The 16128-nt window shown below is 38.9% G+C and overlaps 1 protein-coding gene across 4 annotated transcripts in view; it reads right to left on the reverse strand.

Annotated features, from left to right (window-relative positions):
* NFATC3 (nuclear factor of activated T cells 3) overlaps positions 1-16128 on the reverse strand; it is a 186129-nt gene that overhangs the window by 44447 nt on the left and 125554 nt on the right. For 3 of the 4 annotated variants that reach the window (XM_078149410.1, XM_020989294.2, XM_020989295.2), the window contains one exon: positions 6866-7912. In XM_078149410.1, the coding sequence (XP_078005536.1) occupies positions 6866-7912 (1047 nt within the window). Of the gene's footprint in view, positions 1-6865; positions 7913-16128 lie in introns of those variants that run through there. The other variant, XM_078149411.1, reaches the window with a different exon arrangement.

Here is a 16128-nt window from a genome sequence, read left to right on the forward strand (position 1 = left end):
TGTATTCCATGCCCTCTGGTCCTTTAACGTAGAAGCTGCTAAATCTTGTGTTATCCTGATTGTGTTTCCACCATACTTGAATTGTTTCTTTCTGGCTGCTTGCCATATTTTCTCCTTGACCTGGGAATTCTGGGATTTGGCTACAATATTCCTAGGAGTTTTCCTTTAGGGATCTCTTTCAGGAGGAGATCGATGAATTCTTTCAATTTCTATTTTGCCCTCTGGTTCTAAAATATCAGTGCAGTTTTCCTTGACAATTTCTTGAAAGATGATGTCTAGGCTCTTTTTTTGATCATGGCTTTCAGATAGTCCAATAATTTTAAAATTCCCTCTCCTCAATCTATTTTCCAGGTCAGCTGTTTTTCAAATGAGATATTTCACAATGTCTTCTATTTTTTCATTCTTTTGGATTTGTTTTACACTGTCTTGATTTCTCATAAAGTCACTAGCTTCCAATGGCTCTATTCTAATTTTTAAGGAAGTATTTTCTTCAGTAAGCTTTTGGACTTCCTTTTCCATTTGGCCAGTTTTCTTTTTAGGGCATTCTTCTCCTCATTGGCTTTTTGGACCTCTTTTGCCATTTGGGTTAGGCTATTTTTTAAGGTGTTATTTTCTTCAGTATTTTTTTGGGTCTCCTTTAGCAAGCTATTGACTTGTTTTTCATGATTTTCTTGCATCACTCTCATTTCTCTTCCCAGTGTTTCCTCTACTTCTCTTACTTGCTTCTCAAAATCCCTGCTGAGCTCTTCCAAGGCCTGGGACTGATTCGTATTTTTCTTGAAGGCTTTGGGTGTAGGAGCTTTGACTTTGTTGTCTTCTTCTGGTTGTAAGTTTGATCTTCTTTGTCACCAAAGTAAGATAAAATAGTCTGACTCTTTTTGTGCTGCTTGCTCATGATCCTGGCCAATTACTTGAGTTTTAAACTCTTTGTTACGGTAAGCAACTGCTTCCAATGTAGAGAATGTACTGTCCCAAGCTTCGGGGGTTTATACAGATGTTTTCAGAGATACTTCTAGGGTCCTGTAAATTTTCAGTTCTTCCAAGGTGGTATGATAAGGGGCGAGGTGTTTACTCCTTTCCTGGCCTGTGCTCTGGTCTATTAGTGACCACAAGCACTCCTTTCTGTCCTGGGACTGTGAGGAGGCTTTGCTCTGCACAGCCACTACAAGCTCCACCACACCAGCCCTCCTCAGAGCCCCAGGACCACCGCCCAGAACTGTGACCCAGACCCAAGCACAGGGGCAAAGCAAGAGATTCCTGCCTCAGCACTGGCAAAGAGAGACCTGCAATCTCCCTCTGATCACCCACTCCATTGCCCCTCAGTCTTTGGTTCAGAAACTCAGGAGGCAACCCCTGCCCCAGGCTGTGCTTGGGGAATGGAGCTGAGACCACCTCGCTTCTCTCTCAGGACCGCAGAAACAGACTTTTCCCACTGACCTTCTAAGTTGCCTTTGGCGTTCGTGGGTTAAGAAGTCTGCAAACCGCCACAGCTGCCTGTGATTCAGTCCTCTGAGGCCTGCTCTAGGTTCACTGGCCTGAGCGCCCATGCCAAACTGCACTCCTCTACCAGCCCGTGCAATGTATCTTTCTAATCAATCATCCAGGTTGTCTTGGGCTGGAAATTTGTTTCACTCTGTCTTTTTGTGGGTTCTGCTGCTTTAGAATTTGTTTAGAGCCATTTTTTATAGGTATTTGGAGGGGTCTGGGGGAGAGCTCAAGCAAGTCACTGCTTCTACTCCGCCATCTTGGCTCCGCCCCCCTACACACTCTTTTGCTGCAGTGACATTGACCTTCTGGTTGTTTCAGAAACAAGATACTCCATCTCTTAGCTTTGGGCATTTTCATTGGCTGTCCCCCATGTCTGGAATGCTCTCCATCTTCATCTCTGACTTCTGGCATCCCTGGATTCTTTAAATCCCAAATAACAACTACAAGAAGCCTTTCCCAACCTCATTTAATCCTAGTACCTTCTCTCTGTTAATCATTTACTATTTATTCTCTACATTGCTTGTTTGTACATATTGTTTGCTTGTTGTCTACTCTATTATATTGTGAACTATTTGAGGGCAAGGTCTGTCTTTTTCCTTTTTTTTGTATCCCCTACACTTAGCAGTATTTACTGATGGAGCAATTAATAAATGTTTGGTGATGGTCTGATGGTTCAGGCTTCTTGTATCTACATATTAAGCTTTAAAAATTCTTATGATTACATTAAGAAATAGTCTAAGAATGATACATCGATGATGACAACAGCAACCTAATTGTAGCAATGAATCAAAGTTGATGATGTATGATAACGTAACCTTTTTATCAATAAATTCACCATCCTCTTCATTACCCTTGGTACTCTCTCCGTCCCTGTTTGGAGGGCTGGATGGAAGGGCAAAGAACTCTTCCCAAAGATTCTATCAGGACTCAAACATCAGCTAACTCTTCATTTCCCACCAGATATATTCTTTGACTTGAATTCCACCACACCTTGCATCGAATACCTTCCCCACTTTCACCTCCCACTCAGTTGTTTCAGCTTTCTTTTGTGTGTTGCCTTCCCCCACCAGATTATAAATTCCTAGTAAGGCAGGGACAGTCTTTCTTTTTCTTATTTGTATCCACAGCACTTAGCACTGTTTGGCATATAGTAGGCACTTGTTAAATGTTTACTATTACCTAGAATTTATAACAAAACTTCTTAATACCTTACGACAAAATTTAGAATAAGGCTTACGAACTTTCCCAAGTAAGGGTTAAACATTAGACCAGGGGCCAGAAAACTACTACATGAGGACTGACCACCTGTTTTTTGTACTGACTGCAAGCTAAGAATGGCATTTACATTAAAAATAAAAAAGTTTTTATTGGATTTGGTCTATAAGTCATAGTTAGCTGACCCCTGCCCCAGACCACTAATATTTAGCTAGCATATTTTCCAAGATACTCCCTTCACAATGATAGACATGTAAAGTATTACTGCTGCACAGTTTAATAATCTCCTATGTAAGCATTTTACCAATATGAATACTAATTTCATTAAACACATGGATAATTCAGACTTTCCTGAACTGTGTTCAGCAATATTTTCCAAACTAGAAAATATTTTCCATGCTAAAATATTAAGCATGACATTATGTATGTATAAAAGAATATTTCTAAGTAGCAAATTTGGGCTTATTTGGAACCTGGCTTAATTTCAACCATTTTACTCCAAAATGTCCCCAACCCCTCTCTTTACCTCCTATTCCTCCTCTCTACCTTTTTTTGGCTAGGCAATGGGGTTAAGTGACTTGCCCAGCGTCACACAGCTAGTAAGTGTTATGTGTCTGAGGCCGCATTTGAACTTAGGTTCTCTTGAATTGAGGGCTAGTGCTTTATCCACTGCACCACCTAGCTGCCCCTCTCCTCTCTACTTCTAAGATGAACATTTGTGGATTTCTTCAATACCTTTCAAGTTCAAACTGTTCTTTAGCTAAAAGAGTTTAGAAAACACTGAAATAATAAGTATTATTTCATTAGAGATTGAATATGGCCTCAAATCTGGCCTCAGATACTTAATAGCTAAGCAAGTCACTTCACCCTGTTTGCCTCAGTTCCTCATCTGTAAAATGAGCCTGAGAAGGAAATGGCAAACCACTCCAGTACCTTTGCCAAGAAAACTCCAAATAGGGCCACAAAGGGTCAGACACAACTGAAACAACTAAACATCAACGACAAAAGGCTACATAATCACTTCTATGATTATGTTTCTTAATCGCAAAATACAGCTTTAATACTTTAAGGACCTATAATTCTATTTATGGTAATACTTCCCCCAGAACTTAGCACATGGTCTCTGAGAATTGCTGTGGCTGAAAAATTCTTCACTCTGCAGCCAGCCTGATGACATGTGAGACCAGGTCTGTACTAGAAGCCTTTGCAATATGGTGAAACCTGCCAGAGCTTAAGTTTTGCTGGCTTTGCCTGTAAGGACCCAAGGTCATTTATATGTCATGATTAGACACTGGAGTAAAACATGTAACAACATATCCTAGAAATACGTAGATCTTTAATATCTCAAAATATTTCAACTACTCCACTTTTTTTTTTATAAGAAAAAACAGAATCAAAGAGTGAAGAAAAAATTTATAGAAATGGTCCTGAACTTCTGATGAGACCAATTTACTGACATGGCCAGTCTAAAAAATGTCTGAAGCTCTCATGTGAAGCTTTTGGTCTTTAGGCTAAAATCATATATGCAGACCTAGGTAAAAGAAGAGAAGCAAGGTAAAGTAGGAGACTGGGAGTCAGAAAGACCCAAGTTTGAATTCTGCATCAGACATTTAAAAACAGTGTAAAATTAGGACAAAATTAGCACCTCTCTCAGGGATGTTGTGAAAATCAAATGAGATAACACATGTAAAGTACTTTGCAAACCTTAAACTGCTCTATAAATACTAATTTTTATCATTACCAACATCATCCAAAGGCCAGGCCAAGAAAGATTTATAATCAAAAGCTTAAAACAATGGTGTATTATATTTTTTCAAACTACTGAGATTCAGTATCATTGAGTGGTACTAGTATCTTTTGTAAGCTTGCAAAAAACAACAACAACAACAACAACAAACCAGCAGTCTTCATTTTTAACCTATCAATAGATAATAATTAGGCAGGTAGGTGGCTCAGTGGATAAAGCACTGGGCCTAGAATCAGGAAGACCTGAGTTCAAATCCGACCTCCGACACTTTTGAACTATGTGACTCTGAGCAAGTCACTTAACTTCTGTTTCCCTTAATTCACTGGAGAAGCAAATAGCAAACCACTCTAATATCCTTGCCAAGAAAAACCCATGGACAGGTCCACAGGCTAAAGGTTGAACATGACTGAATGACAAGAAGAAGATAACCACCACAAAGACTAATCCTATTAGATCATTTAATCATTAAAGAGGGTTAACACAAAAATCTGTTCTGCTTATTAAGGCAAGTTTCTATGGAAACTATATTCCCAAAAATATGCTAAAAAGAATTAGAAGGATAATTCTTAAAAATGTAAAAAATTTTAAACCAAGTTATAAGAAATCCTATTTAAGTATTTTAAAGCCGATGCAATCCAGGTAAATGTACTCAAAGAGGATTTAAAGATACTGAAAAAATTTTAAAGTGTTCTCTTAATTTGTAAAATTTATCCAGTAGTTTGGTATTAATTTTTTAATATTCACTTTTAATTGCTTTTACTTATAGAGAACAGGGATTATCAAAATGAAAAAACACCAGTACAGTGTTCAAACCGCAGTGTATTTTATTTTAGGTTGTACTCTAAGACACCACATGTTCTAGGTCAAGTTACTAAAAAATTGCATTCAGTTAGGTCAAGTAGTTATGGTATACTCTTCTCTGAGTCATGGATATCACCAACTTGAAACCCTATATATGTCAGGATCTTATTTTCTTGGATTTTGAATTTTGGGCTTCATATAAGTACTCCTAATCACCCTCACCACACATATCTACTCAAAATACAGGGTTTGGTTTTTTTTTTTATTATTATATGCTTAATACATGAGGAGACAAGCACTATAATAAGAATGTATCACACCCAACATGATACTCACAAAACCCCCAAGATAGGCATGGCACGCATTAACCCTGTTTCTATAAAAGGAGACTGAAGCCCCAAAAAGTGGTGTCATTTATTCAAGATGACACACTCTGGGGAAATGAGCCACAACTTAAACCCAGGCATCCTGACTCCAAGTCTAGTTTGTTTTCCTTCCTGTCAACTATGTTTGCTGAAAATCTGGTTCTAGTGAATATTCAATCACTGACACAGACATTAACAGTTTGTTCCCTGGTTTAGATATCACATAAAATCAAAATTCAACAACTCAATTTTTGCTTAAACAGCAAGGATAAGTTTTTTACTTTTCACTAAGCCAGCAAAAACGCCTGGAAACTAGTCTCTTCTCTTTCTACTGCTTCTATTGGGGACTGCAAGTTTGATAAGTGGCATGAAGCAAATTACACACGCATTCTCTCTCTCAATGACCATGTTAAATGAGTAACAATGATTTTCCCCCCTCATCTTTATTCACTTCCTAGATCCTATTAACTTTGAAAGATGATTTGGAACAATACAAATCTTTTCTAAAACAGTGTTTACTGTGCAGATTTTTAAGAATGCACCTCAATATCGCCAAATTAAGAGATTTTGTGTATGTGTGTGTATACTTGTATTTACACACACACTTTTTTCCTTTTTCTTTTTCTTTTTTTTTTTTTTTAGGCAATTGGGCTTAAGTGACTTGCCCAGGGTCACACAGCTAGTAAGTGTCAAGTGTTTGGTCTGAGCCTGGATTTGAACTCAGGTACTCCTGACTTCAGGGTGCTCTATCCACTGTGCCACCAGTTGCCCCTCACACACACTTTTTCACTGGACCTTTGTAACTTACTCTGAACCAAAGTAAAGCTCCAACTTACCAGTTTGATGCACAAGGCTCTGAAAAGTGACACTTGCCCAGCTTCACACAGTGTCAGAGCTTAGCACTGAGCCCTGGTTCTCCTGACACTGAGGTCAGTTTTTTGTTTTGTTTTGTTTTTTTGGCGAGGCAATCTGGGTTAAGTGACTTGTCCAGGGTCACACATCTGAGGCAAAATTTGAACTCAGGTCCTCCTGACTCCAAGACCAGAGCTCTATCCACAGCAGCACCTAGCTGTCTCGGTCAGTTCTTTACCTGCTATGAAATGCTACTTGTCAACATTAAATTTTCAAGAAAAATAAAAGTATTTGAAAACCTAGACCATAGCAACATGGCATAAAATACAACGAAGAACTTTTCAAGAAGAATGGTCTCAGCTTTGTCTGAATGACAAGAACATAAGTATTAACTCACCATCATCTAACGTGATATCCTGGAGACCAATGGTTTCAAAATTCAATTCCTGATCTTCAGGTTCAGGTTTAATGTTCATTGCTGCCCCATCAGGTGAAAATGAAGATGAATCACATCTATGCTGACATACTAATGATGAAGGTACAGAAATACCTCCCACTCCAGGACTGTGTGCTTGAGGTGAGGGTTGTCCAGAGTGAGTTATGGTCGTTGGAGATGGGGATGAAGCAGGTCCTGAGCTTGGAGACTGATAAGGCATAGGCTGTAACTGAGGAGATGGGGGTCCAGATAGTGGTGAATGGACCAGGGGATGAGAGGCTGTTGGTGAGGAAGTTGTAGTAGACCCAGGGTTTGAAGTATGGTACGTTCCTGGTTGTAACTGAGGGGAAGGCTGTCCCAAGGACTGGCTTGTTGTAGAAGTAACAGGACCCTGTCCTATGTTTGAACAATGGTATCCCACTGGCTGCAGGTGAGGCAGTGACTGCCCTGAATGAGTTGTATGTACTAAGGGATGTCCTGCTCCTGGAGCAGATGTTGACAATGACCCTGAATTTGAAGAATGAAATTGTATTGGTGGCAGAGGTTGACAGCTAAGATTTATTAAATTAGGTACAGCTGTATCCTGTTGAAATGAATTTGCATCAAATCCTTGACTAGAGGCAGCATTAATGGGAAGACAAGTCTGTCCATTATACATAACATTAGTTTGCATAGGCTGGTAGGAAGACCTCACAGGAGGAGCAGATGTGGCTTGAAAAGACTGATGTAGCACAGAAGGCATCAGATGACATTCTTCACCAGGATTAATGTTCGTACTTTGCATATGGGACAGATGGGATGCTGAGGAGGTCACCAGTGATGTATACGGTTGCTGGATGGGACAAACAAGACTTCTAGGCAATAAACTGTCGTGTGGTTGCCCTGGATCTGAGGAAGGCAATGGTGTCTGGACAGTATGTAAGCTTTCAACATTGCCACTCTGAGGCACAGACAAAGATGGAACTGAAGACAAATCCATCTCTTCTCTATGCTCTTGTTTCATCAAAACTGCAAAAACAAAATGAAAACAAAACTGAAAACAATAAAATCACTACATATAACTAAGATATTCATTACTAGCAGCATAAGAACTACACACCAACCCTACTAATTATATTGCTTTGAAAGTGGTGAAGAAAACAGGCACAACCACTGCTACCTCCCTTCATTTAAGTTCTGCCAATGGTGAAATTATTATGAAATCCTAACATTTATTTAAGGCAGGGCTTTTGCCCTCCTAAGACTTACATTCTAATAAAGGAATGTGAGACACACACAATTTTTTTTAACCTATGATACAAAATATAAATACATAGGCAAATAATGTGCCATATGAGAGTCAAGAAAAAAAGTCTGTAATTTGGGGAAAAGGGAGTGGAATTCAAGGAAAGTGGTCTCAAAAGGTGGTATTTAAGTCGGAGTTTAAAGTACTGCTAGGGGTTCATCAGGTGGAGGGGGGGAGGAATGAACAAGAGTAAAGAGGCAGAAATGCATAGGCTATTTGGGGGTTGTGTCAGAGATGGTGAATAGTGTGATTCAGCTCATGCAGAGTGTATGTGAAGCTGAATAGTACGAGATGTTTGGAAAGTTAGGGTATGGCCCCAGCAAATGTCTAGCAAAGGATGAAAGATGAATTTGTGAAGGATGAATTGGAAGTCAGAGAAAGCAGAGGCAATGAAAGACCTCTTTGGGGGGATATTTCAATATTCCAGTCAGGTGGCCAAGGCATGAAGCGCTACAGCAGCATTAGTGGGAGGAAAGAGGAATGAATGGGAGACTTATTGCAGAGGGAGAACTGACATGGCTTAGTAACTGGCTGAATGTGTGAGATGAGAGAAAGTGAAGAGTCAAAGGAAACAGCAAGATTATATGCTTTGCAGAACAGGTGAATGGCAATATCTCTAACAAAGCGAAGTCACTTTTTCACAAGGTAAGTCTGAAGTGCTAGTAGAAAATCCAAATAAGCAGCTGTAGACAGAGGTCTGTGATTTGAATAGGTCAAGGCTGAAGACACAGAAGTGGGAGTTCTTCTATAGTTGAAATTCTGGAAGTGAACGTGATTTCTAAATGAGAGTGTAGAGAAAAGGGAAGAAGGCTGAAGGCAGGGGGACATACAACTTAGAGCATCTGGAAGAGGATGAGTAGCTAGGGGAAAATGCAAAGAACCAACAGAGAGACAAGAAGAGAATTAGGAAAGTGAAGGCTGAAGCCAAAGCAAGAAGCAGTATACAGAAGGAAGGGATGGTCAGTAGTGTCAAGCACTTCAAAGGAGCTCAAAGGATAAAGGCTAAAAAACAGCCATTGGAATTAGCATTTCAAAGATGATTGGTAAGTTCTCGTAAATGCTAGTTTCAATAGAGTAGTGTGGAGAGAGGTAAAGTAGTAAGAGTTGGGTGGGAGAGGGAGAGGGAAGAAGCAAGGGGAAAGGGGAGAGACAGAAAGAGAGAAGGAAGGAGAGGGAGAGAGAGGCAGAGAGAGATGCAGGCATGGGAACACAGGAAACTTTTGAAATATTGTGGCATTTAGGGGAGGAAAGAGAAAGGATGGTAGCCAGATGGGTTGAAGAATACCTCTAGGAAGGCACTGCTAGCCCTGTGCATGTTTAAAAAGTAGATGAGAATGAGCCAGTTGAGAGAAAATGACTGGAGACATATGAGAAAGAGCAGATCATTACTAAAGAAGTAAGGGGAAAGGACTGAGGGCATAATCAATCAACAAATAAATATATATTAAGGTCCTACTATCTGCCAGGCATGGAGCTTAAGTGCTGAGGGAACAAAGACAAAAACTGAACAATCTCTGCTTTCGAGGAGCTTACAATCAAGACAGGGGATACAACATATATGCATGTAAGTACATACAAAATATACACAAAATTTATTTAGGGAAATCAGAAAAGACTTCAACTAGAAGCTGGTACTTAAGTTGAATTTTAAAGGATATAAGGAATTCTAAGAAGTAGAAGAGGGAGGGTATTTCAGACACAGGGGACAACCAGTTCAAAGGTAGGGATATGAGAGATGGAATGTAATATGACAAACTCCAAAAAGGCCAATTTGTCTAGACTGTAGAGTATGTTAAGGGGGGTAATATATAATGAAGCTGGAAAGGTTCACTGATTGTAAAGGGCTTCTTTGACTGCCAAAAAGAAGAGTTTGATTTTGACCTTAGAGGTAGTAGGAAACTGCTAGAGTTTGCTGAGTACAGCAGTGACATAGTTATCTGGTAAAGCATCAAGGTAAAGAATCAACTAGAGAAGAGTGAAGAAAGGGAGACCATTAGGAAGCTATTGCAACAGACCACATGAGAGTTAGAGAGGGCCTAAACTAGGGTGCTGGCTGTGTGAGGAAACAGAAGTAGATGGATACAAGAGATGTTGTAAAGGCAGAGTCAAGAAGACTTTGCAACTAAATGGATATTCAAGATGAGGTAGAATAAGGAATCAAGGATGACCAAGGTCATGAACCTTAGAAGGAACACAGTGCCTTTGACAGAAAGAAATTCATATAAGTAGTGGGTTTGGGGACAAAGTATACATTCTAGTGGGGAAAATACCATGTATATCTAGCAGATGCAGAAACCAATAGGATTTCTGCCTGTGAGAGCTTCTGTCTAAGCTGAGCTTTAAACACAAAGCCTGGGATTGTACAAGGCAGAAATGAAGAGAAAGTACATTCTCAGCCTGGGTGAACAGCTTGTCCAAAGACAAAGAAATCAGAGATGGAAATGTCACCTGTGAGTAACAGCAAGAAATAAAGTTCTAGGCTACTGTGAGATCTCCAGATTAAGCAACAATAGCCTATTTAACCCACACTCATTTTATTACTAAGGACAATTCCCTCTAATATTTGAAATCATAATTTCTTCATGTCTGTATGAAAAGTTTCTTGAATTGTTCTGGCAAAATTGAACCACTTTCTGGTAACAAATCTTTCCAAACTTAGGAAAACTAGTTCCAGGTCTGTGGTAACAATGCATCACTAAGGCCTACATCTGAGGTCTTTCCAGTTTAACTTGGTATACTTCTTTTTAGGTTTTGGGGATTTTTTTGGCTAGGCAAGGGGGTTAAGTGATCTGCCTAGGGTCACACAGCTAGTAAGTGTTATGTGTTTGAGGTAGCATTTGCACTCAAGTCCTCCTGAATCCAGGGCTGGTGCTCGTGCCACCTAGCTGCCCCTAACTTGGTATACTTCTTGAGAAATTATAAGCACCTTCAAGCTTCTATGCAACAGAGGAAGACTGTAGTGAAGGATTGAAAGGCAGTGTAGCATAAAAGAAAGACAACTAGATTTGGACATTCAAATCCTGGTTCTGCTACTTACTATTCATTTGACTTTGGGCAAATCACTTCAAGTCACTTTACCTATCTGTAAAATGAGGGATTTGGAAGAAAGTCTCTTCTAACTCAATCTATGATTCTACAACCCTCTAGTGTAACTTATAATGCCGGTTACAAGTCATAATGGTTGCCCTAAGTGGCTAACTGTGAGCTCTAGAGGTTCATGTGCCTCAGGTCTAATATCAACTCTGGAGAATGGAAGTAGGAACCAGGCAGAGGCTCCAACAACAATAAGGATGGTAGCTAGGATGCAGGGATACAACAGCCATTTCATCTGTATGGTTTGTTAGCTGGAGACTGAAAACTGCCTCTTTCCAAAATGAACTGATGGCTTGCCAGATATCACAAGGTAAAGACTAAACATAATATAAAGAAAATTCATCATCTAAAATTATACCTTTCCAGGAGAGTTCTGCAATTGAATGTTCTTTCCTTAGACATCAACCAAATTCTATAGTTGTCAAGTTATCATTTTAATAAAAAAACAAACAAGGCTACATGATACATGATACGTGATATGTGAAAGTCAAAAGCCAGTCATTAAAAGTATATATAAAGCAACTCCAGCTTAAGTTTAACTGTTTTTTCCTGCTTTCTCATTATTTGCTCCTCACAGGGACAATTTGATTTTTCTTCTTTTACAAATTGTTTCACTGACACTTTTTAAAAACAGTATACTCACTTTCCAATATGCTACCCAACCTCAAATACAACTCTCAGTTATAACAAAGGAAAAAAAAAACAGGCAAAACAAACATGGTTACCATGATCAACAGCATATTAAAAAATTTGTATCCTTAGATGACTACCTCTCCACCAGGAGGAAAAAATATGTTTTATCATCAGTTAACTAGAACTAAGGTTGGACCTTGGGTATAATCTGAATTATGATGTCTTTTTTTCTTTTACATTATATTCCAGTCATTACATATACCAATCTCTTGGTTCTGCATCAGTTCATGCAAAATTTCCCATGTTTCTTTGAATTCCTTTTATTTATTATTTCTTTATGGGCAGCTAGGTAGAACAGTGGATATAGCAATAGGTCTGGAGTCAGGAAGACCTGATAGCAAATCCGGCCTCAGACACCAATTTAACCCTGTCTGCCTCAGTTTCCTCATTTGTAAAATGAGCTGGAGAAGGAAATGGCAAATCTCTCCATTATCTTTGCAAAGAAAACTCCAAATGGGGGTAATGAAGAGTTGGACACAACTGAAACAACTGAACAACAACAATAATATTCTATTACGTTAACATACCAAAATCAGTTCAGTTACCTCTCTATTTGATGGGCAGAAACTTTTCCCCCCTTTTTTACTGCCACAATAAGTATGGCTTTGGATTCTGAGATGACTACTTGTACAAGAGGCAAGCTGGCAGCCATCACATAGTAACTTCAGCAAAACCTTGAGGTTTGCACCAGAATAATAACAAGAAACCCAAAACATGTTCTACCCCAGAACTGCACAAAAATTCGGCTAGTTACCTAGAGATGACAGGAGAATGAGGTTCCTGAAGCAAAGCCAGCACCAATGTGACCAGAGATGAGGCAACTGTAGCCTGTAAGGTTTTGTGTCCAGAGGCATCAAGAACAGAAGGTTTCCCAACAAAGCTCCATGGTGGTCAGAAAGCCTAGCATGGGGATCTTGGAAGATCCATGGAGGCACAGTGTCACAGAGCACAGACTGTGAAAGACCAAGCTCTGAGGCTCCTAATGTGTCCTGAGATTCAAAAGAAGGCCTTGAATATCTAACACTTTGCACCACAAAGAGACAGATAGGCTACACCCTGGGAGGTGGACATCAAGCCACATTGTGAGACCGAAGAGGGCCTACTACCTCTAAAATGCAGCAGGAGGTGAGGCCTGGCTCTGGCACAAAGCCCTAGTTTAGGCACTAAAGCTGGAGAAATGAGCAAATCAAACCAGTTACAAAAAACTACAGCAAATCTAATAACAATTGCAAGAGAGACTTTAAAAAGTAGATTTTTCAAAAGGACTACATGAATACATGGAAGAAATGAAGAGATTTTTAAAATGAAATGAAAGCTATAGAGGAAATAATTGGAAGGAGAATAAGCAGTTCAGAAGGGAAAATGGTAAAAGGCAAACTTCACCCAAGAAATGGAATCCCTGGGAACTAGAACAAACCAAACACACATCAGTGACTCCATGATATAACAAGTATTATAATAGAAGACAAAACAGAAGAAAATGTAAGGAATTTGATATAAAAAAACAGATCTGGAAAACATGATAACAAAAAAATCTGGACACTATATATCCAGAAATCATAAATGAATACTGCTCATATCTTTTAGAAGCACAGGGTAAGGAAAAAATAGAAGAATCCACCAATCACCTCCTGAAAGGAAGCCCAAAAGGAAAGTTTCAAGAATGTCAGAGTCAAAATCCAGAATTCCTATGTAAAAAAAAAAATATGGCAAGTAAAGGAGCTACAATCAGGATCATACAAGAACTAGCATATTCTACAAAAAAAAAAAAGAGATCTTGTAATATAATATGCCAAAAATTCCAAAAAGTGACAGGAATACAACCAAGAACAACTTACCTAGAAAAGCTAAGTTTAATCCTAAAGGGGAACAAATGGACCAGTAATGAAGGACTTTAAAGTACCTTGGATGAAAAGAAGTAAAGCTGAATAGGAACTCTGAAGTACAAACACAAAAATCCAGAGACATTTAAAAAGATAAAATTTCTAGGGGCAGCTAGGTTGGAACAGTGGATAGAGCTCTGGCCTTGGAGTCAGGAGGACCTGAGTTTGAATCCAGCATCAGACACTTGACACTTACTAGCTGTATGACCCTGGGCAAGATACTTAACTCCAGCTGCCTCACCAAAAAAGAAAAAAAAAGATAAAATTTCTTTGTACAACTGGAAGGAACCGTATGCTGATACAGTGCTAACCTTATAATAGGGGGAGAAGAAACAAGTAAACAAGTGTCTCTTTAGAACCTTCAAGGGTAGTGAGAGAGGAAATAAAAATAGAGGTACTGAGAGTGAATTGGTTCTGTTCTTAGAGTCTAAAGAGAAGGCAGGGTGTGGAAATAAGGAAGAAGGGAAAGAGACTTGCTATTTCTCCTAACTGGAGTGTGTGAGAGGAATACACAGGAGAAAGGGATTAACATCACATAAATCTTACTTTTATCTGAAATGGACAAAGGAGAGTTACACACACACAGTGTAAAAATACATCAAACTCACCAGGAAAACAACTGGAGATGGAAAAGGAGGAAATTAGAAAGGGGGAAGTCAGTGGTGTGCTGGAGCCTATTCCTTTGGGAGAGTCAATTGTTAAATTTTCAGTTTAAGCATTTACACCTTGGAAATTTTTAATGCTACAAATTAGGTCTTGATCTGTTGTTTCACTGATTATCTACACTTAAAAGTGGCAGACAAAATGTAATAATGAAGATTAAACTTAAAAGAGTGGAGGACACCCCACCTCTCAACATTTACATGCCACTGAAGAGAAATAAAGTAAAAGTAAAATAAACTTTCTGATCCTGAAGGAGGGATTAAAGGGGGAACAGAAAAGAAATGGCTGCCTCAGCCTCAGACAATTGGGGAATGGCTGAACAAAATGTGGTATATGAATGAGATGAAAGAAATGATTTCAAAGAGTCTTGGGTAATATGAACTGCCATAGGGTAAACTGAGCAGAACCAGGAGAACAATTTATAGAGTACAACAACGTAGTAAAGACAAATAATTTTGAAAGTCTTTAGAACTATGATCAAAGCAATGGCCAACCATATCTCCAGGACTAATGAGGAAGCATGCTATCCACCTCCTAACAGGTGACAGACATGAGGTAAAAGGACCTACCCTTCTGGACACAGCATCAATATGGGGATTCATTTTGTTTCACTAGGCTTATTTACTACGAGGAATTTTTTTCTTTCTTTCAGCTAATGGGGGGAGGGGTTGAGAAGCAACAATGATGCCAAAAAGAGCCACTGTAACATTTCCTAAAAAGCACAGAAGAAGCAGAAGCAAGCTCAGAATGACACATAGAATAAGTAGGGCAAATTTCAAAGTTTTAATAAATTATAAAGTTATAATATATAAAGTTAAAATAACTTCTATGTGCATTTTAAAAGAAGTAATGTGAAACGGAGATCCATGGTTTTGTATAGAATCCTCTTTGGTCCTGGCTAGGTGTAGGGAACAGCTTTTTCTTTTTCTTTTTTCTTTCTTTTTTTTTTGGTGTTTTAAGTTTAAAATCTAAACAAAACTAAAAGCATGTGTTTGACTATTTTGGTATACATGGACTCTTTCTATCTTTGACTTGATTGGTAGACAAAGTCTAGTAATGGAATCATTACAAAGAGCTTGGTAACTTTTCTTAATTCCAAAGTTTTTGGATCAATTTATGTACAGATCATACATTAATAGTGGCATCTACATCTACACAATTTTTTCTAAACTCTGCCCTTACAACTGATGTGTGTGTGTGTGTGTGTGTGTACATGGTAGTGAGCTCCTGATGAAGAAACTTCTGCTACCAAAGCACATATACAACAACTCTTGTATAATTTATCCTCTTTAGAGAGTTGCCTAGTGGGCAGTGAGAGGTTAAATGCTTTGGTCAGGGTCAGAAGAGCAGTGGTGTCAGGGGTAGGACTAGTACTCAGGCCTTCTTTACTAGAGGCTAGCTCTGTATCAAACAACAACATTTATTAAATACTTAACTACGTGCACAATGTTAAATGCTAAAGTTACAAGGAAAAAGTAAAACCAGGACCTGCCCTCAAGTAGCTTACATTCAACTGGGGGAAACAGGCACATAAATAGGGTTATAAAAGACACATCTAAGAGAAATACAGAGGAAAAGAGAAGGGAGGTCACTTCAGAAAATAAGAC

Source organism: Phascolarctos cinereus, unplaced genomic scaffold, assembly GCF_003287225.1.
Source record: "Phascolarctos cinereus isolate Bilbo 61053 unplaced genomic scaffold, phaCin_HiC Scaffold_2;HRSCAF=192, whole genome shotgun sequence".
Classification (NCBI taxonomy): domain Eukaryota; kingdom Metazoa; phylum Chordata; class Mammalia; order Diprotodontia; family Phascolarctidae; genus Phascolarctos; species Phascolarctos cinereus.